The sequence below is a fragment of the Oncorhynchus tshawytscha genome, linkage group LG25, assembly GCF_018296145.1.
Source record: "Oncorhynchus tshawytscha isolate Ot180627B linkage group LG25, Otsh_v2.0, whole genome shotgun sequence".
Lineage (NCBI taxonomy): Eukaryota > Metazoa > Chordata > Actinopteri > Salmoniformes > Salmonidae > Oncorhynchus > Oncorhynchus tshawytscha.
In genome coordinates, this window is record NC_056453.1 from 12,317,061 (window position 1) to 12,339,392 (window position 22,332).

The 22,332-nt window shown below is 44.1% G+C and overlaps 1 protein-coding gene across 3 annotated transcripts; it reads right to left on the reverse strand.

Moving 5' to 3' along the window:
• Positions 1-205: 205 nt before the first annotated feature.
• On the reverse strand, positions 206-21,201 carry LOC112224239 (prolyl 4-hydroxylase subunit alpha-1). 3 transcript variants are annotated; one of them, XM_042305943.1, is made up of 16 exons: positions 21,050-21,201; positions 18,360-18,466; positions 16,080-16,176; positions 15,375-15,526; positions 14,954-15,091; positions 9,113-9,361; positions 8,790-9,001; positions 6,712-6,888; positions 5,298-5,368; positions 4,493-4,558; positions 2,950-3,049; positions 2,282-2,335; positions 2,029-2,094; positions 1,731-1,799; positions 1,522-1,618; positions 206-1,307 (listed from the first exon to the last, which is right to left on the reverse strand). In XM_042305943.1, exons 2-16 carry the CDS (start codon positions 18,442-18,444, stop codon positions 1,237-1,239), a joined length of 1,704 nt encoding a protein of 567 aa, XP_042161877.1. In that variant the 5' UTR covers positions 18,445-18,466; positions 21,050-21,201; the 3' UTR covers positions 206-1,236. The 3 variants fall into 3 exon arrangements, with proteins under 3 accessions (XP_042161877.1, XP_024243442.1, XP_024243441.1); XM_024387674.2 differs by lacking the exon at positions 5,298-5,368 and having other exon boundaries at positions 4,493-4,563; XM_024387673.2 differs by lacking the exon at positions 4,493-4,558 and having other exon boundaries at positions 207-1,307.
• Between the last annotated feature and the right edge of the window lie 1,131 nt (positions 21,202-22,332).

Below are 22,332 nucleotides of genomic sequence, written 5' to 3' on the forward strand. Positions count from 1 at the left end.
ATCAACAATGTAAAGAATGGTTTCTGAGCACGGTCACATTATAGCAAGTCTTTGCAGTTACATTGGTGATCCCCTGTCAGGTTGCACCACATTGTTTCATACGCGTACACAACTAGAAACGCCATTATTTAGAGCCTTGGCCTATTGAGTAACCCTGACTGTCATAGCACAACCAACCAATAAACCTCCATCTTTCCAGCGACGACGACGACGACGACGACCCCCCCAGTCTAGCCCTGTGTATGCCCTGCGGGTCAGACCAGGATGGGTCAAGTGTCTTAAATCCCAGGAGGCTTGATATGTGGGGGTCATCTGATTCTGACCTGTTGATAGAGAGGGAGAGGAGGAGAAGGGGGGACATCGTGGGAGAGTCTGACAGTGCCTTTATGACTGGTCATGTCCCTCTGTGTGCTGGGTCACAGTTGGCGAGGAGAGGATTGGAGTGATGGTAAGGAAACGAGAAGTGCACATGAAAATATGTCATGTTGCAGGAAGTTGCAAAGGGAGAAGCAGCTGTGTTGATTGCTCTAGTTCAGTGTTTTCCCAACTCCGGTCCTCCAGTCCTCCGAACCCAGTCCTCCGAACAGTACACCATTTCGTTGGAGTTCTGGACAAACACATCTCATTCAACTTATCAAGGGCTTGATGATGAGTTGACAAGTTGAATCAGGTGTGCTTGTCTGGGGGCTACAATACAAATGTGTACTGTTGGGGTATTCAAGGACCAGAGTTGGGAAACGCTGAACTAGTTAATTGAGTATTTTGTTGATAGTATCAACATAAAAGTCCATGTTAAAGGGTGAGAGTTAAATACAAGTTCCCCAGGTTTTAAGACAGCTGTGCAGTCTGAGTGTGCAAAACCCATCAACAGAAGGCACAGACTGGGACTGGTGAACCGCACACACACACACACACACACACACACACACACACACACACACACACACACACACACACACACACACACACACACACACACACACACACACACACACACACACACACACACACACCAGATAAAAAATTAAATGTGACAGATCACATGAGCAGCCAGAGCCTCAGAGGACCACTGAGTGAACTCTTGAGTTTTTAGAGAAGGAAGGAGAGGAAGGGGGTGGGGAGGTCAGAGGGCACTTCACCCCCCAGCGTGCACAGGGCTGAGAGTCAGGTGGGTCCAGGAGGAGGGATTGGAAGAGGAAGACGAGGATTAGGAAAAAGGTGTTTTATTCCGTTTGATCAGTCAGACTCGTCCAGAGTACAACGTCTTCTGAACTCTTGGCCTCGCTCGTGAATCCACTTGTTAGACACTGGAGAGAGAAGATGAAAACTAAGCCAGGTGGACATATAAACACACACATCAAAAAACATGACATAGGAAAAAGGACCCACTGGTTAACTGCTGGAGCAAACAGGTCGCCGACCGGACACAAGGTCATTTCTGCCCTCAGGCAGACCTGAAGTTCTCAGGGTGTAGGTAATATGACAGGATTAAAGGATGTAATGAGAAACAGGTCGGCTCACCCCACTTGTTGCCCACCAGGACGGGGCAGGCTGCGTGCCGCGTGCTGTAGTCACCCTCCCCGCTGGCAAACAGGTTATACCAGAACACCGCACTTCCCTGAAAACAACAGTTTACATATACACTCATTAAAGACACCGTTCCTGATTTAGCGTTCAAATATCATCACAGGAAAAGAATGCGATGTGAACACCACAGTTGTGCGTCTCACCTTTTTGGGCCACACTGCAGCTCCCACGTCTGTAAAGACAGTGGCGCCCCCTGATGGCACGTCACTCATCTGCAACAGAGAAGAGAGCGTCTTCAAGCCATCCGTCATGCGTACCACTCTAATAGCAGTGATTTTTCAAGTTCAACATAATTGAACCCCATTGCTGTTTAATGGAATCTTGGAAATGAGATCGATTTACACATGGGTAAATGGAAGATCGAAAGTGTATCCATAGCTATGAAAGAGACCTTGAAACAGCGAATTGCTTAATGGACATGTATAAAGCAGAGATACTAACGTAAATTAACCAGGTGGCGATGCGGTTCCCGGTGCCCAGCTCTTTAAATGCATCTGGTTCATCTTTCTGCAAAGACAGGGAACAAACACAAAGGGTCTAAGGTTGAATAACACTCAAGGCAAAAACACCACCCAGATATGAACCCACTAACAACAGTAGCTACAAGTGTGCCAGCCATCAACAGTCACCCACTGACTCTCGGTCATGTACGTCATAGTTCCCTGACCAGAATAGAAAGAGAAGCCTTGTTTACCCGCCCAAAGTCAAAGTGGGGCTCGTATTGCCCGCCCACGCCGTAATTTGCCACCTGGGGAGAGAGGAAGAGAGGGTATGAACAGTGACAGATGCTGTGTTGTCATTAGAGACACTCGTGTTCAATACTGTAGAATGACCTTTCCTTCCGCTTTACCTTCACAGTACAAACACTAGTCTTTCATTGGCTCTTCCTAAGTAGCAAACAGCAGTAAAGTTCATTCCTGAACGATCAATCAAATGTATTTATAAAGCCCTTTTAACCATCAGTAGATGTCACAAAGTGCTATACATAAAACCAGCCTAAATCCCCAAACAGCCTGTTCAAAGGCACTTGAAATCTTTTGTCTTGCACATTCACCCTCTGAATGGCACACATACACAATCCATGTCTCAAGACACAAAAATCCTTTTTTAACCTGTCCCCTCCATCTATACCGATTCAAGTAGATTTAACAAGTGACACACAGTACATAAGTGATTCATATCTTTCACCTGGATTCACTTGATCAGTCGATGTCATGGAAAAAGCAGGCGTTCTTAATGTTTCGTATACTCAGTGTATATTCACACCATTGGTTGCTAAACCCTATAGGTGTACTGCGAGAGTATCCACTCCTGCCAGTCCTACCAAACTCCCTCAGCCAACCGGATGTTCTGTTGTGTTACCTGCAGCTCCTCTGCTGTCTTGACATTCAGGCCGGTGATATCCTCAATGCGCTGATTTATCTTGTCCACTACTGGATCCTCATAGGCGGTTAGCCACGCACTATAATGAGAGACGGAGAGTTTCTGAGTCGTAAAATACCTCCTGGATTTATGATCAATTGCAGCCAGGCAGCTGACTAACGTTATTACAGATGAGCATGGGCTGCATGCGTTAGTACTGTATGTTAGAAGGGTGTAGGAGAAGGAAACAGGCTGGTTGGGACAGAATGCTTCAAGGGAACCCCATATTTATCCACAAGTCTCAAAGCAAAATGTTTTTTTTTTTTTCATTTCTCCTTTTGATATGCTTCTATTTGAAGAATCCCCTTAGTTAATGAAAACTAACTGTTTCTCGCCAAGGAAGATGAGGCAGAGTAACCATTTGGGGTTATTCATTTGACAACAGACCCCAGTCCTTCTGTCCCTCTACGTAAAATATAAACATATTGGATTAGAAAGGTATGGGAGTAACAGAAGATTCTGTTAAGTGTCAAGCAGGCAGCAGAGTAGACTGGGCAGACCAAGATCTCATCCTTCCATTGGATAGGAGCCGCACCTGTGTGTCCTATGTGCATCCAGCTAATTAGCGTAGCCTGTGCATGTTATATAGATGAATAAGACATGCCTTGAAGTGGCTCAATCTAGTCATACATACTGAAGTAGAAATGTGTGTGTGTGTGTGTGTTGAATTACTCTGGGCCATTTTTGAAGTGCTGTTATTAGGAGAGTACAGCCAGAATTCTGGCTCAAATCCTCAGATATAAATGTGCCATCAGCAGCTATATCGGCTCTACGGTTACAAATATGTTTGCTGTATCAGACTGGTTGATTGAACCATTCATCTAACAAAAAGACAAATATATACAGCCTAAGAACCCGGATAACTAATGGCCCTAAGATAATTCATTAAAACGTTGCATGTTTAATGAGCACAACGCTTAATGTATTTAACTCATTTAGGTGAAGGGGATCAAAGGTCGTTATGAAACTAGAATCTGGGGTATCGGACTTGAGGAAAAGAACATGGTCACCACCATGTTTCCATTTGCTCGCCTCAGCTCAATCTATCCGCACAAGGGGGCGCTCTATAACCGCTCCACATCAAACAGGCTTGAAGGGAGCCAAGGGGCCCGGCAGCCAACTTCCTGTAAGAGGAATTCAACTTTGACTTCCACCCACACGCTGAAATAACATTCTGTAAGATACACCGGAGCCTGCACCAAGATAACACAAGGACTTTTTTCAGGTTTTCAAAGAAAAAGAGCAGGTAGAACTACCTTGGCTTGTCATGCTGATAATGTCTATCATCTGATGAGTTGGAGAGGAAGGGATCTGACTGGATAGGTCAGGGGGAGGGAGGAATCTGACTGGATAGGTCAGGGGGAGGGAGGTGTATCCGTAAGCAAAGGTCCACAAAGGGGTGAGGGGGAGGGATGAGCAGCGTGAAAGGGCAGACAGGGCCTCATGCAGGCCCCTCCCCTCCCCTTCACCTTTGACCCCTTACCTCTTGGAGACTCTGTAATGGGCCGTGGTGAGTTTCCCTGTTTGGGGGTCATGCACGGTGGCGCGCCTTAGCTACCTCCCGGACGGTTCACATTAGTCACAGATCACAAAAGTGGAGGACAGACACACAGAGAGGAAGAGGAGAGACAGAGAAATAGAAAGAGAGAGAGAGACAGAGATAGAGAGAGATGGTCACTGAATGAGCCAAGCAACTGTATGAAAGCCAGACTGATGCCGAGCCAGGGCATGCCGTCTAAAACCATTGCAGCAAACAACTTGCTGAGCTTGCACTCAGGTAATGGCTAGTAATGGCCACTGTCAAACTTAATTGAGATGCTACAAAAGGAAGATGAGATATTAGACTGCCCCTAACGGAACCCCGATTACTGTTAAAGGAGTCAGATAACAAGCAGAGGATACTAGTCTCCTCTTCCTCCCTCTTGTTATGATCAAAGAAGTGGCAGGATGTCTTGGCAAGAGCACGGGCCCAGAATTATACCTTCTTCAAAATCAACCTACCTTCCAATATACCCTAAATATCTACATTTCACAAAAAAAGTAACTTGTTCAGGCAATAATAGCACAAGTTCCCCAAACATACAAACTATCAATTTACACTAGGCATTGTGTACAATCAGTTATATTCATTCTACGCTTAAGTCGTAGAGTTCACGACTAGCTGTTGTGCTTTTGCCAAGGTTCCTGCCCGAAGCGGAGGGGATGCGGGGTGCAGAGGGATTTGGCGTTACAGACAGAGACACGGTTTGGGTTACAGTGTTGTGCCCATCCCTGCCTGCTGGTCTTACCTCTTGCTGATGCGATAGTGGGCGGTCTCCAGCACACCAGTAATGGGGTTGGAGATGGTGGCCCGGCGCAGCTGTGGAGCCAACAGCCAACCGGCCGAGAGGACACGGGTTACAGGGACAATCCCTGTTACACACTGGCTGGCTGCTGGACCCACATACACTACTAGGCTACATTAAGTCTGTGCTGTGTGTCCCTGCTGGGTTCCCTTACCCTCTCCAAGAGCTGAACCACAGCTTGAGTTATGGATCTCGATCATTGACATCAATACACGATTTATCCGAAAGTCAGATATGTGTTTGATCGTTTGAGGTGACGTTCATTGCCGAGTCAAAACTCCCTTTTAGTTCAAACCGAGCTATCAAATACTACTGTATGAGCCAAGCAAGTGGGATGTTGCTCTTATCCAGCCAGTGTGTAACAAATAAACAAAAACACACACATTATACACAGTCAGGTCCTCAGGCAGAGTGGGCATCCCCAGTGTTCTTATGGCAGCAATGGAACGTGCATATTACACACATTTTAACCAGTGGAGGCTGGTGGGGCGAGCTATAGGAAGACGGGCTCATTGTAAAGGCTGGAATAAAAGAAATGGGACCGTATCCCAACACATCAAACATATGAAAACCATGTTGGACTCCGTTCCATTTATTCCATCCAGTGCTGGAAAAAATACCCAATGTTCATACTAAAAGTAAAGATACCTTAATAGAAAATGACTCAAGTAAAAGTGAAAGTCACCCAGTAAAATAGTACTTGAGTACTTAAGTATCAAAAGTAAATGTAATTACTAAAATATAGTCAAGTATCAAAAGTAAAAGCATAAATCATTTCATATTCCTTATGTAAAGCAAACATTTTTTTAAATGTTTTTTTTTTTTACAGGTAGCCAGGGGAACTCTCCAACACAGAGGTAGTAGGGATGACCAGGGATGTTATCTTGATAAGTGTGTGAACAACACCATTCTCCTGTCCTGCTGAGCATTCAAAATGTAACAAGTACTTTTGGGTGTCAGGGAAAATGTGTGGAGTAAAAACGGCATCATTTTCTTTAGGAATGTAGTGAAGTAAAAGTCATCCAAAATATAAATAGTAAAGTAAAGTACAGATATCAAAAAAACTATTTAGTAGTACTTTCAAGAATTTTTACTCGAGTACTTTACACCACTGACTCCATCTCAGCCATTACAATGAGCCTGTCCTCCTATAGCACCCCCACCAGCCTCCACTGATTTTAACGCCTACCACACTTAAGGGTTGAAAAATCCCGGAGACTTTCCCAAAACTCTCCTCCAAATGGGAATTCTGGAAAACCTTGGAATATTTGGGGAAAACTGGAAAAATTACTGGAATTTTGCAACCCTTACCACACCCCAGACCTTGCCTTCCCCTGAGGGTGGACCTTGAACTCACCCTGGGTTTGGCCAGCTCTTTGACCTTCTCGATCTCGCTGTTGGAGAGGATGTCATGGTAACGGATGATGCGTGGGCGGTCCCACTCGTCCTCCTGCTTGACGGGACCCAGCATGTATAGGGGGTGACGGTTGTTGTCAGAGTAACGGCAGAACATACGACTCTGACGCCGTGGGGTCTGAGATAGGGGGAGGGAGAGAGAGACAGAGAGACAGAGAGATCATTATCATATATAAATCACAGAGGGTCACCCGAGGTCACAAACTTGCAGATAATTTGCTATGGTATCTGACCCAAACATTACGGGACATATATGGGACATTCTCACAGTTCTGGCCATTGCTATAGCTACTGGCTTAGAATCTATCAAGGCACGGTTCAGCGAGTGCACACACACACACCCACTCTAACCCACACACACACGAACACACTTGTTCATCCAGGCTTCCGCCTCGTTGCCAAACATAATGACTAGAGTAAACAGATCCATCTATGGACAGACAGACAGGCTGAAGCAGAGCCAGGGGGAGAAGCAGGGAGCGGTGTATGCAGGAGAGAGGACATAGAGAATCATTAAGGAGATTCACGCAGCAGAGGAAAGTGTGCCAAAAGATCCCTATTGTCCTGCCCAAACATCGAACTGGTCTCTCTCTCGGATGAGCATATGGCTTAACAAAAAATATCAAATGTAACATGCAACAATTTCAAGGATTTTACTGAGTTGCAGTTCATATCAGGAAATCAGTCAATTTAAATAAATAAGACTCTAATCTATGGATTTCACATGACTGGGAATAGAGATTTGCATCTGTTGGTCACAGATACCTTAAAAAAAGGTAGGGGCGTGGCCCAGAAAAAGTCTGTCTCTGGTACGACCACCATTTGCCTCATGCAGTGCGACACATCTCCTTAGCACAGAGTTGATCAGGCTGCTTTGGACTGTGGAATGCTGTCCCACTCCTCTTCAATGGCTGTGCGAAGTTGACGGATATTGGCGGGAAATGGAACACGCTGCCATACTTCTCGATCCAGAGCATCCCAAACATGCTCAATGGGTGACATGTCAGGTGAGTATGCAGGCCATGGAAGAACTGGGACAGGAATCGTGTACAGATCCTTGCAACATGGGGCTGTGCATTATCATGCTGAAACCGGAGGTGACGGCAGCGGATGAATGGCACGACATTCATCCGCTGCCGTCAGGATCGAGCCGCGGTATCTCTGTGCATTGACAATGACATCGATAAAATGCAATTGTGATCGTTGTCCGTAGCTTATGCCTGCCCATACCATAACCCCACCACCACCATGGGGCACTCTCTTCACAACATTGACATCAGCAAACCGCTCACCCACACAACGCCATACACGCGGTCTGCGGTTGTGAGGCCAGTTGGACGTAGTACCAAATTCTTTAAAACGACGTTGGGAGAAATTAACATTTAATCCTCTGGCAACAGCTCTGGCGGACATTCCTCAAGTCAGCATGCCAATCGCATACTCCCTCACTTGAGACATGTGTGGCATTGTGTTGTGTGACAAAACTGCACATTTTAAAGTGGCCTTTTATTGTCCATAAGGTGCAGCTGCGTAATGATCACGCTGTTTAACCAGCTTCTTGATACGCCACACCTGTCAGGTGGATGGATGATCTTGGCAAAGGAGAAATGCTCACTAACAGGGTTGAAACACATTTGAACGCACAATTTGAGAGAAATATGCGCATGGAACATTCCATGGAACATTCCCCAAAATGTAAAGTTCCTAAACACTTTACATTTTGCATTTATATTTTCGTTCAGTGAAATTCCATGATCAATATAAAGCCTTTCAAGACGAGTAGGACTTAAGCCATTTAAACATCAAAATACATAGCCATTAGAAGTTGTGCATGCAGAGTGTGTGTGCTAGTACCAGTGGAGGCTGGTGACGGGAGGATGGCTCATAGTAATGGCTGGAAAGAAATGAATGGAATAGTATCAAACACATGGAAGCCATTTCCATTTATTCTATTCCAGCTACTACTAGGAGTCTGTCCTCCGATTTAAAGTGCCACCAGTGGTCAGTACAGCCTCTCACCATCTTGATGCCCTCGCCGCGACACAGCTGTTCGTACTTCCTCCTCTCAGGCAGGTAGTCTGCAGGTCTGCCCTTCTTCTCAGACACCTCCCGCTTCTCCCTCTCTCTTTCCTCCTTCTCCTTCAGGCCCTCCTCTGCCTCCACCTTCTTCTGCTTGGCCAGCTGGTACTCAAAGTACTTCAGGTTGCCATTGGCTCGCTGGTGGGCAGAGTCTGAGGAAAACAGCAGACACTTTTAGGACTGAAGATGAGAATCTACTCAGTATTGTCCTGTGCATTACAATCAAGACATGAAACGCATATGAAACACAAATATCCACTCACCCAATTTCAGCAGTCTCTTGGTATAGTCCAGGGCCCTCTCTAGCTCCCCTTGCTGGTAGATAGAGTAGCTGAGGTAATCCAGGATGGTCACCATGTCCACGGTGGACTCCTCTCCCCCGTCCAGCTGTTTCAGAGCCTGCTCCATCCACAGCTCCGTGTGGTAGTAGTCTGCATCAGAGTAGGCTATCTTCCCCAGCTCAAAGCAGTCCTCCACCGTCATCGGGCTCATAGTGACATCCGTATTGGTTCCTGTGTGTAGACATGAGTGAGTGACACACACGCATCCGACACACACATAGACTCATCTCATCAGCATAAAAATTCCATCTCGGCAGCATTTGCATACAGTGCATTTCCATGGCATTACATGGGATTTCAAGACTTCATGTGGAATAAATGGGGCTTTCCACTGCATGTTGTGAGCCCTGTGCAAGGTTTCCCTCCGTAACAGTAGCAGGAGCAGCAATCACTGAAGCTATAACAGAACCTCCGCCGGCAACACGCCCACGGCTAATCCACTCCTGGTATGCAGCTCCCTCCACATGCCTTTCCCTGCCTGCCCCTCACCCCCCTCACCAGGCAGTTCCCTCATGGAGATGGTGTGTCTGTTTCCAGCCAGTAGGTGCCTCAATATCTATCGCCTCTGAAAGGCTGGTCATGGCTCATGTAGTGTCTTAACACTTAGTACTTATTTATGTAATAAGAAAGACTCGGAATTACAAGCAATTGAACTGGAGCTTCACATTTACTCAAACGAGTTAGTACCAGAATAACATAGAACAACACTGCGCATGTCCAAGGGTGCTCCATCCTTAAAGGGGACATCAGTAATTAACAGAACATAACAGCTCACATCAACACCACCATCCCAGACACCTTAGCCTTACTCCAATTCGCATACCGCCCCCAATAGATCCATAGATATTGCACTCCACACTGCCCTCACTCACCTGGACAAAAGGAATATCCAAGGTAAGAATGCTTCATTGACTACTGCTCACATTTAACACCATAGTCCCCTGCAAGCTCATCGCCAAGCTCAGGTGACACCTCCCTGGACATTCCCTCTGCAATTCTGGAAGGATATTGACCTCATCCCGTCAGTCGAGGATGCTTGGTCGTTCTTTAACCTCACTAGGGTAGGGGGCAGCATTCCTAATTTTGGATGAAAAGTGTGCCCAAAGTAAACTGCCTGCTACTCAGATCCAGAAGCTAGGATATGCATATAATTGGTCGATTTGGATAGAAAACACAAGTTTCCAAAACCGTTAAAATAATGTCTGTGAGTATAACAGAACTGATATGGCAGGCAAAAACCTGAGGAAAATCCATCCTGGAAGTGCCTTTATTTTGAAATGCCTGTTTTTCCATTGAAAGCCTATCCACCATACAAAAACTTATGACGCAGTTCACGATCCCCATTGTTTCAGGCTTTTACTCTGAGAAATGAGGGAGGAACACCACTTTCAATGAGAGGACAGTGGAAATTTCCAGACATGAGTCCAGCGTGTGACCGGGTGTGCGCCTTTCTTGTTTCTCCTTTTCTATTGACGAAGCTATTGTCCGGTTGAAATATGATCCGATTATTTATGACAAAAACTGAGGAATGATTATAAACATCATTTGACATGTTTCTACAAACTTTTATGGGACTTTTTAGATTTTTCGTCTGCATGCTGTGACCGCGCTTTGTTCCAATGGATTACAAAACACATAAACAAAACAGAGATTTTTGTATATAAAGAGGGAATTTATCGAACGAAACAAACATTTATTGTGTAACAGGGAGTCTTGGGAGCGCTACCATAAGAAGATCATCAAAGGTAAGTGATCAATTGTATTGCTATTTCTGACTTTTGTTACTTCTCTTCTTGGCTGCTAACTGTTTGCAATGATTTGTCTGCTGGGCACTGTTCTCAGATAATCACATGGTTTTCTTTTGCCGTAAAGTATTTTTGAAATCTGACACCGTGGTTGGATTAACAAGAAGTTCATCTTTAAACCGATGTATAACACTTGTATGCTTCACAAATTTTTATAATGAGTATCTTTGTTTTTGAATTTGGCGCTCTGCAATTTCACTGGATGTTGGCCAGGTCGAACGGTAGCATTTCACACCCCCGAAAGAGGTTAAAAGTTATTTCCTCACCAACTTAAATAAGCATGCCCCTTTCAAAAAATTTAGAACTAAGAACAGATATAGCCCTTGGTTCACTCCAGACCTAACTGCCCTCGACCAGCACAAAAACATCCTGTGGCAGACTGCACTAGCATCGAATAGTCTCCGCGATGCGATATGCAACTTTTCAGGGAAGTCAGGAACCAATACACGCAGTCAGTCAGGAAAGCAAATACTAGCTTTTTCAAACAGAAATTTGCATCCTGTAGCTCTAACTCCAAAAAGTTCTGGAACACTATAAAGTCCATGGAGAATAAGAGCACCTCCTCCCAGCTGCCCACTGCACTGAGGCTAGGTAACACTGTCACCACCGATAAATCCACGATAATCGAGAATTTCAATAAGCATTTCTTTACGGCTGGCCATGCTTTCCTCCTGGCTACGTCAACCCCGGCCAACAGCTCCGCACCCCCCGCAACTATTTTCCCAAGCCTCCCCAATTTCTCCTTCACCCAAATCCAGATAGCAGATGTCCTGAAAGAGCTGCAAAACCTGGACCCGTACAAATCAGCTGGGCTAGAAATTCTGGACCCTCTCTTTCTAAAATTATCCGCCACCATTGTTGCAACCCCTATTACCAGTCTGTTCAACCATATATTTCATATCGATGCCTAAAGATTGGATCGCTGCCGCAGTCAGGCAAGGGGGTGACACTCTAGATCCAAACTGTTATAGACTGATATCCATCCTGTCCTGCCTTTCTAAAGTCTTTGAAAGCCAAGTCAATAAACAGATCACTGACCATTTAGAATCCCACCGTACCTCTCCGCTGTGCAATCCTGTTTCCGAGATGGTCACGGGTGCACCTCGGCCACGCTCAAGGTACTAAACAATATTTTAACCACCATTGATAAATGACAGTACTGTGCAGCTGTCTTCATCGACCTGGCCAAGGCTTTCGACTGTCAATCACCGTATTCTTATCGGCAGACTCAATAGCCTTGGTTTCTCAAATGACTGCCTCGCCTGGTTCACCAACTACTTCTCAGACAGAGTTCAGTGTGTCAAAACAGTTGTCCGGACCTCTGGCAGTCTCTATGGGGGTACCACAGGGTTCAATTCTTGGGCTGACTCTTTTCTCTGTATATCAACAATGTCGCTCTTGCTGCGGGTGATTCCCTGATCCACCTCTATGCAGACAACACCATTCTGTATACATCTGGCCCTTCCTTGGACATTGTGTTAACTAACCTCCAAACGAGCTTCAATGCCATACAACACTCCTCCGTGGTTTCCAACTGCTCTTAAACGCTAGTAAAACCAAATGCATGCTTTTCAACCGTTCGCTGCCCACACCCGCCCGCCCGACTAGCATCACAACTCTGTACGGTTCTGACTTAGAATATGTGGACAACTACAAATACCTAGGTGTCTGGCTAGACTGTAAATTCTCCTTCCAGACTCATATTAAACATCTCCAACCCAAAATTAAATCTAGAATCGGCTTCCTATTTCGCAACAAAGCCTCCTTCACTCACACCTGCAAACATACCCTCGTAAAACTGACTATCCTACCGATCCTCGACGATGTCAATTACAAAATAGCTTCCAATACTCTACTCAGCAAACTGGACGCAGTCTATCACAGTGCCATCCGTTTTGTTACCAAAGCCCCTTATAACACCCACCACTCCGACCTGTATGCTCTAGTCGGCTGGCCCTCGCTACATATTCGTTGCCAGACCTACTGGTTCCAGGTCATCTATAAGTCGATGCTAGGTAAAGCTCCGCCTTATCTCAGCTCACTGGTCACGATAACAACACTCACCCGTAGCACGCACTCGAGCAGGTATATTTCACTGGCCATCCCCAAAGCCAACACGTACTTTGGCCGCCTTTCCTTCCAGTTCTCTGCTGCCAATGACTGGAACGAATTGCAAAATTCGCTGAAGCTGGAGACTTATATTTCCCTCAATAACTTTAAACATCTGCTATCTGAGCAGCTAACCAATCGCTGCAGCTGTACATAGCCCATCTGTAAATAGCCCACCCAATCTACCTACATCATCCCCATATCATTTTTATTTACTTTTCTGTCCTTTGCACACCAGTATTTCTACTTGCACATCATCATCTGCTCATCTATCACTCCAGTGTTAATTTGCTCAATTGTAACTACCTCGCTACTATGGCCTACCTCCTCACGCCATTTGCACACACTGTATATAGACTTTCTTTTTTTTCCTTTTGTGTTATTGGCTGTACGTTTGTTTATTCCATGTGTAACTCTGGGTTGTTGTTTGTGTCGCACTGCTTTACTTTATCTTGGCCAGGTCACAGTTGTAAATGAGAACTTGTTCTCAACTAGCTTACCTGGTTAAATAATGGTGAAATTTTTTAAATTAATTTTTATTTTAAATCAACACAGGGACCCCTCAGGGGTGTGTACTTAGTCTCCTTGAACTCAGTATTAACCCACGAATGTGTGGTCTAACAACTCCAACATCATCATCAAGTTTGCCGACACGCCGGTGGTAGGTCTGATCACCAACGATGATGAGGCAGCCTGTTAGAGCATGGAGCTTGCAACGCCAGGGTTGTGGGTTTGATTCCCACAGAGGACCAATACGAGAGACAATTTTATGAAATGTATGCAATCACTACTGTAAATCGCTCTGGATTAGAGGGTCTGCTAAATGACTACATATAGGGAGGTGGTCAGAGACCTGGCAGTGTGGTGCCAGCACAACCTCTCCCTCAACGTCAGCAAGACAAAGGAGCTGATCGTGGACCACATGAAATGGAGGGGCAAGCACACACCCATCCACATTGACGGGGCTGTAGTGGAGCAGGACGAGAGCTTCAAGTTCCTCGGTGTCCACATCACTAAGGAATTAACATGGTTTACACACACACCCTAACAGTTGTGAAGAGGACATGACAGCACCTCTTCTCCCTCGGGAGGCTGAAAAGATTAGGCATGGGCCCTCAGATCCTCAAAAAGTTCTACAGCTGCATCTTGTCTGGCTGCTTGGTGCGGCAACTGCAAGGCACACGACACCACAGAGTGTGGTTCGTACGGCTGAATACATTACTGGGGCCGAGCTCCCTGCCATCCAGGACCTCTATACCAGGAGGTGTCAGAGGAAGGCCCAACGAATTGTCAAAGACTCCAACCACCCAAGCCATAGACTGTTCACTCTACTGCCGCACGGCAAGTCTGGAACCAACAGGACCATGAACAGCTTCTACCCCCAAGCCATAAGCCTGCTAAACAAGACTGCTAAATAGCTCATCAAATGGCTACCCGGACTACCTGCACTAACCCTTTTTTGCACTAACTCTCTTATACTGACTCTATACACACACACACACTAGACTCTACCCACACACTCACATATACTTACACTGATACCCCAACACACACACACACACTCACACACGCTGCTGCTACTGTCTATTATCTATCATGTTGCCTAGTCACTTTACCCTTACCTATATGTTCCTGGTACCCCCTGTAGATAACCATATTATTTTCACTCCTTAATCACTGTGTATTTATTCCTTGTGTCACTATTTCCATTTTATCATGAACTCTGCATTGCTGGAAATGGACCCATCAGTAAGTATTTCACTGTTAATCTATACCCGTTGTTCACAAAGCATGTGACGCATAGATTTCAAGCCCCTAGCCTCTACCTCCCTGCCCCATCACCCCTCACCAGGCAGCTCTCCCGTGGAGATGGTTTGCGTGTCCAGCCGGTAGGTGTCCTGCAGCCTCATCAGGGCCTTGGCTGCCCCCGTCTGGTCGTCATCATTGGGGAAGTGCTGTCTCTGGATGGTCAGGTTGGAGATGAACCCTGAAGTATGGGAAGGAAAGATTGCAAAGCTCAATTCTATTATACGAGATCTTCCCTCAAGGTGGTACAGATGCTAAAAGATGCTTGGAGAGCAATCTTGTTCCTCCCAGAGTGGAAAAAGACCCCGTTCCATCACTTTAGTGAAAAGAATGCCACTGATTATATCGTTTGAAAAAAATAACTTGTCAATTAGCACTTAGCAATAATTTGGAAGGATGAATCTTTATGTGGTAATAGAGCATGTATACAGTCGTTATAATAGAGGCCTGTGAGTAACCCTGACCATCAGACATGTCCTTGAGAACCAGGCTTTCCAGCTCTCCCCACTCTGTGTTGAGTCTCTTCATCAGCTTGAAGGCGTTGACCGGGTGGCCCAGGAAGCCCTCTGGGTCCTGCGTGGCCGTGGCCGACAACACGTCCAGCTTCTGAGCCCACCTGGACACGTCGCGGAGGGGAAAACACATTCAGTATACGACTCCTGGAAGCAAACAGTGATTCCTTGTCTGATTGCATTTCTACATATGACACACATACATCTACATCGTATTCATGTACTCCCTCTACAGACAAACATAAACGCAAACCTGTCCCTCAGCACAATTGAAAGGCAATAGATAAAGAGATCAGTTGCGTCATGTCCTGGACCTGACACACCCGGTTGGTTCATTAACGGTGTCTCTTTATAGTAACACAATAAGCCGGAAAGGAAAACTAGGTGTCTTGTTAGCCGGGCCCATTGTAAAGTGATATGACACCCTCAGCAATATGATACCCACTGAGGGTGTTGTTGTACAGGTGGCATTGTGAAGAAGGATATGGAAAATGATTCTCTTAGTATTTATACCATTGTGTGTATGCCCGTGTGGGAGAGAGTAAAGTGAGCAAGAACGAGAGAGTAGCTATCTTGGCATTTGAGAGTGAGTGACAAAGATAGCGAGATAGGGCTAGAGAGATAAAGCGACTAAGGGGGGGGGGGCTCTCCTCTCACGTTTTGACTTGCTCCAGCTTGCTCTCCTCTGCTCTGATGTAATCCTTCAGAGAGGTGACCAGGTCCTTTTCTGTGTACAGCAGATCTGTCATCTGACCTGGGGAACACAAGTGAAACCGGGGTCAAAGGTTGTATAAATGTTGAATACATAGAAGAGCTATACATGTTTGCAAAGCTTATGTCTGTGATAAACACATTTCTACCCCTAGGGTTAAGGTTTGTGACCAAGACAGGATGGTAGTGATAAAAGTCATTTCCATGTAAAAAACAAAACAACAAAAAAAGACCCATGAGCCCCAACGTGAAGATTATAGGAGCATATCAAACTGGGTGTCAAATAAAAGCTAAGAGTCTATATTTTTGTGAACTAAGGCATGTATACATTCCTCAACCATTTTCCATCCTAAAAACGAGGAATGAGCAAAGGCTTTAGATTTCTGGGGAACATTGTGTTAGAAAACATCTCCCATTAAAACATCTTCAGAGGTATTAAAAGACACGTCAAAACACAGTAACGTTGTGGCGAAGACCCCTGGCAACTAATATCAACACTTCTATTAAAGCACTGGAGAAATGTTTCTGCATTTTGTAAGTTTAAGAAACATTGCCTTTGTGCCTTGAAATTCCATTACCAAAAAACCCACATCTTTATATTGTGTAATTTCTCTCCCTCACGAGGAGGGAGGATAATGAAAGTGCACAGAAGTAACAAGTAAAGGTAGACCTGTCAATGAGTTAGTGTTTATACTGATATCAATTTTGTTAATTCATGAAGTATTAATTTAGTTATAATTGAATTCATATTAATTAAGGGCTCCCGAGTGGCGCAGCGGTCTAAGGCACTGCATCTCAGTGCTAAAGGCGTCACTACAGACCCTGGTTCGATTCCTAGCTGTATCCCAACTGGACGTGATTGGGAGTCCCATACGGCGGTGCACAATTGGCCCAGCGTCGTCCGAGTTAGGGTTTGGCCGGGGTAGGCCGTCATTGTAAATAAGAATTTGTTCTTAAACTGACTTGCCTAGTTAAATAAATAAAAACAATAAAGTGATTAAAACTCAAAATTCGGATCCCAAATCAGTAACTGAATTTCTGATATTGAATGAGCTACAATGGGAAATCATAGGTCACAAACCACATATGGGTTCACAAGTTTGTACAGCACAGTAGAGATAGTTCAGTACAGTACACAGTAGAGCACACTAGAGTACACTATAATGCACTGTGTTGAACTGTAATGAACTATATTCTACTTGACTGTACAGTACTCTACTTGAGCTCTACTGTGCTGTAGTTTGATGTCCAAACTTATGAAACGTAGACATGGTTCAGATTTGGTCCAGTTCGGACCAACCAAATGTGGTGGCAGAGCTCATTAAAATAATAGCCTGTGTGTAGAATAATATCCAAATATACAAAGTAGGATATTGCATATTTATACCGTTGTGTACCTATTTAGGATACATCACCATGAAGAGAATGGCATTCATTACCGTAATAATGCATTTCTGTGCAGTACAGGTCAGGGACCCACGACTCAATTCTGTTACCGCAATTCTGTTACCGCAATTCTGTTACCGGGTGTGAAACCACTTCACTTACAGTAGTTTGATAACCAAAACAGATTATTTTAAAAAGCCTGTGTGTCATGTCCTAGCTGACACCCCATTCTTTCTGCAGACATCGTTAAATCTTCATTCGGAGCAGATCGTTTTTGGAAAGCGTGGACACGTAAAAAACAGAGGGAGATTTGACTGAAATTCTCTTACCAAACTTTGCATCTGCAGTTCTTCCAGTAAATGTGTTTTTATTTTAAACGTTTAGTGTAAATTCGAGAGCTTGGGACTATAAGGTTCTATCTGCAAAAAGATGAGATAATTGGCCTTAAAGTCCCGAACTCTCATTGGTTTGAATAGTGTCAGCAATTTTTTTATCTTGTATTCTTTTAAGCTTAACATGAATTGGGGGTATTTAGAGTACTATATCGGTAGACAACATTGAACAGAACAAGGCTGTGTCAATAACTACATTTTGACAACAATTCAGATGGAACCTTACAGTCTCATGCTCTCCGATTGTTATAAGTAGTCTATGTGCAAAGAGCTGTATGGTTTGTTAAACATTGAAATCAACCGGTTTTGTTTGGCATTCACTAAGTGAGAGGGGGGAAAAAATCTACGTCTCCGCGCAATTACATGAGCGTGGAATTGCCCTAAACCTACTGAATAAAGGGGTCTATAAAGGATTGTTCATGGAAAATAGAAGGAGGGGGATGTTTACCGATGGAGGTGAAGAAATCTTTGTCAGCGGAGGATGTGTAGAAGAGACAAGTCAACAACACACACCAGACACCCCTCGGCACCATCTTTGCACTGCTGCACAGGGGTCTGTAAGAGAGAGGGAGACAAGTCGTTAGTCTGTTACGTTTCATATTAAGAGAGAGGGAGACAAGTCGTTAGTCTGTTACGTTTCATATTAAGAGAGAGGGAGACAAGTTGTTAGTCTGTTACGTATCATATTAAGAGAGAGGGAGACAAGTCGTTAGTCTGTTACGTATCATATTAAGAGAGAGGGAGACAAGTCGTTAGTCTGTTACGTATCATATTAAGAGAGAGGGAGACAAGTCGTTAGTCTGTTACGTATCATATTAAGAGAGAGGGAGACAAGTCGTTAGTCTGTTACGTATCATATTAAGAGAGAGGGAGACAAGTCGTTAGTCTGTTACGTTTCATATTAAGAGAGAGGGAGACAAGTCGTTAGTCTGTTACGTATCATATTAAGAGAGAGGGAGACAAGTCGTTAGTCTGTTACGTATCATATTAAGAGAGAGGGAGACAAGTCGTTAGTCTGTTACGTTTCATATTAAGAGAGAGGGAGACAAGTCGTTAGTCTGTTACGTATCATATTAAGAGAGAGGGAGACAAGTCGTTAGTCTGTTACGTATCATATTAAGAGAGAGGGAGACAAGTCGTTAGTCTGTTACGTATCATATTAAGAGAGAGGGAGACAAGTCGTTAGTCTGTTACGTATCATATTAAGAGAGAGGGAGACAAGTTATTAGTCTGTTACGTATCATATTAATACCTGTGAGATGTAAGGGCACTTGCGTGTCTCAGCATGCTAACTGGCTGAGCAGAAGCTCCTATTAATTTGTTGCCTACACTGGGAGATGGTTTTGCCAGGCTTGCCTCCAGAACCCACTAAGTGACTATGTAACCAATGCCAACTCATGCCCCCGGCGTGACCCACTCTGGTCCTTTCACTGCTCCCAGAAGGCCTTAGTTCTTTACACAATTACTATTGTGTAACTCGTGTTGCTCCTAAAAAAAAAACACTTCGTAGACTCAAAGCGAGGATTTTCAATTACTTTTAGTCTATGAAAAAAAAACATGTTGTTTTCATTATACAGTGTCTATCTACAACAACAAAAACACAGACTTGACACTCAGTTGTTGAGTCACACAGTGACCGCTTGAGACAAAGAGGACAGTACTCTGTCTGACCAGAGGGCATTTGAGGCTTTTAGGATGATGGAGTACACATGCCAGTCAGTGCAAGCAGCAGCCTGCATCCCAAGGAGTGCGAGGAGCAGAGGGGGGGGTCAAGGTGGGAGGGTAAGGCTTGATTTCCCACACACACAACATCACACCAGCCTTTTGGGCAGCCCAAGTATTTACGATGGGCAATTAAATACCTGGGAGAGTGCACAAGTTCACACAAAAGGCTGGAGTGCAGAAGGTACAGTAAAGTAAACAAACAGGCCAATGGGCTTAATTTACTTTCATGTTGGTCTGGATTTGATAGGTACCCTTGAAACAGACATGCAACACATAAACAGAGGCCCAGGACAGATGACCCATCACTCAACCCTGTCTAGGAAAATGTAAAGTAGGTCTCATCACCAAATGGTCTGGAATGTGGGAGATGTGACTCTACAAGACTACCAACAGCTAGGCTATTAGGTTAAGAGAACTCGTGAGGACACGCAGAGGCGATGTGTCTGTAATCGGCGAGTACTGTTCACTAAAACGGTTTATAATTGTTCAATAACACACGCTGACAGCCATGTTGTTTACAAGCTGCCTTAATTGGTTGAATAAAACGTATTCCAGCAGTTGACTGGGAATGTTTGAGTCAATGAGTGATAAACTGAATGTATAGCCAAGCCTACTGTTGGAGAGGTTCAGGCCAGGGAGTGAAGTTAGGGGAGACAAGTCTGCCACGTTCATGCCCCTCCCCCATTGCTGGGGATTTTGGGAGCTCCCCTATCAAAAAATATATTTCTTAGAAGCCCTACCTCCAATAACCAGAGTCTGACTGCAAAATTAAAGATTGGTAATAAAGGGAAGTTACATTTGCTTGAGTTTCATTTTCCACATCTGGTATTTTATTATTCTGGCCCTGCAGTAGCTGACTAAACTCAATGAACTTCCTTCACAATGGAGATGAGTTGGGTCAGCTAACTTCACCCCGCAGCTATGTTTCTGAACGAGCTGCACGTAGGCAACTCTTCTCTTGAAATAGCAACATTGTCGCAACATGTGTACAATAACGTCCCAACCGATTGTTTCCAGCAACATGTTACTGTTACGTGTGGAATTGGGGGGGGGGGACACATTGGAGATAAAAACATCGAGCTTAAGCTAAATTCTACTGCAGGTGCGACATACAACTTTTTGATACGTTCACACATTGTTGCTACTGTCCAGCAGGGCAAATCAAAGCCAGATAACAACACAGCATCAATAGCTAAAATCGAGCTAATGTTTCATTTGCAACAACGATGTGGCTGACAAAAATTGTTTTCCCCAATGTGTTATTTCATAAAGGAATGCAGCAGACCAAAACGAATAGCTGTTTAGCCATTAGGTCCAGAGTGACTGAGGACATGTCCAGACGTTTCCTCCAATAAATACGACAGTGAGCGATATCATGCAATAATTAAGAACATCGATGACATATTTTGGTACCTTTTTCAGCCCAGCACTGCGTTCGGAAGGGGGTTAAATCCCCACGTCAATTGCCACCGCTGTTTTCTCCAAATCCTCGGTATTTGTACTGACCTGCAGTGAGCTGGTAGGTTAACGTGCCAGTAATCTTTTTTTGAAACCTTCCCTTTTCTCTTCCGTGACATTTTACAGGATGGTAAATGTCGCCACCTGGCGGCTGAATTTAAACAATGAGTGAAATACAGCCGTGTTTAAATGTACTTTTACTCAAAACTACTGAAATCAATCTTCGTATTTACGGAGTAAATGGATTATGGACAATTATGGCCAAGCAAAAATAAACAAATAAAATAAACAGCGATGGGTGGTGGTTCTTGGATACATTTTTTTGCTTGGAGAGTACTTTTTTTTTAAATGGTACAATTTCGAGAATAAGCAATATTTCGAGAATTAAGTCAAAATCAAATTTGGTGAATAAAGAGTCATTATTTAGAGAATAATCTCTACATTTAATTTCGAGAATAAATATTTAAAAAATAAATGAAGTAGACATATTCACAATAGTCGTAGTTACATTTCAAGATTAAAATGTGTATTTTTTTATTAACCTTTGTGTGGTGTTCATGTTTTTGTTATTCACCTAATGTTCGCGGATCTGATGGATCCACAACGTTGGGTTTTAAAACAATACAGCCATAACAATTTACGTAAAAATACTTAAATGTTGATTTATATCAACTACAAGCAATATAGACAGCATGCATGGTTAATATTTGACATTTACCTCTGCTAGGTCACATTTATCAATAAAAGCACCATTCGTTTTTTTGGAGGTAAAAATCAATTATAATCAAGACATGGGTGGAATAAATCATGTTTATCTTGAACAAATATAAATTGAACAAGGTTTTCATCACTATTGATGTTTATTGCTTTGAACTGAAAAAATTGGAAGGCCAAATTTTACATTAGAGTATTTTATGGAAATGATAAATGAGCCCCATTGAATACAAATTAAGGCCGGTCTACACACCACATGAGGGACAGAGTTTCACTGTGTGTGTTGCAAATGTATTTCTTGCACTTGATACATGTGTCCTGTGTCTTCCTGTCCTTCTTGGGTCCACACACATCATAGTGCTTCTTCTTGTTGCTACCGGCTGCATCTAGAATGATGAACACACTTAGTTCAGGAATTTTACTAACATCTTACTCACTCACTCACTCACTCACTCACTCACTCACTCACTCAGATATATCGTTACAGCAGGCCAAGGTAGGAGAGTCAGACACACACACATGAA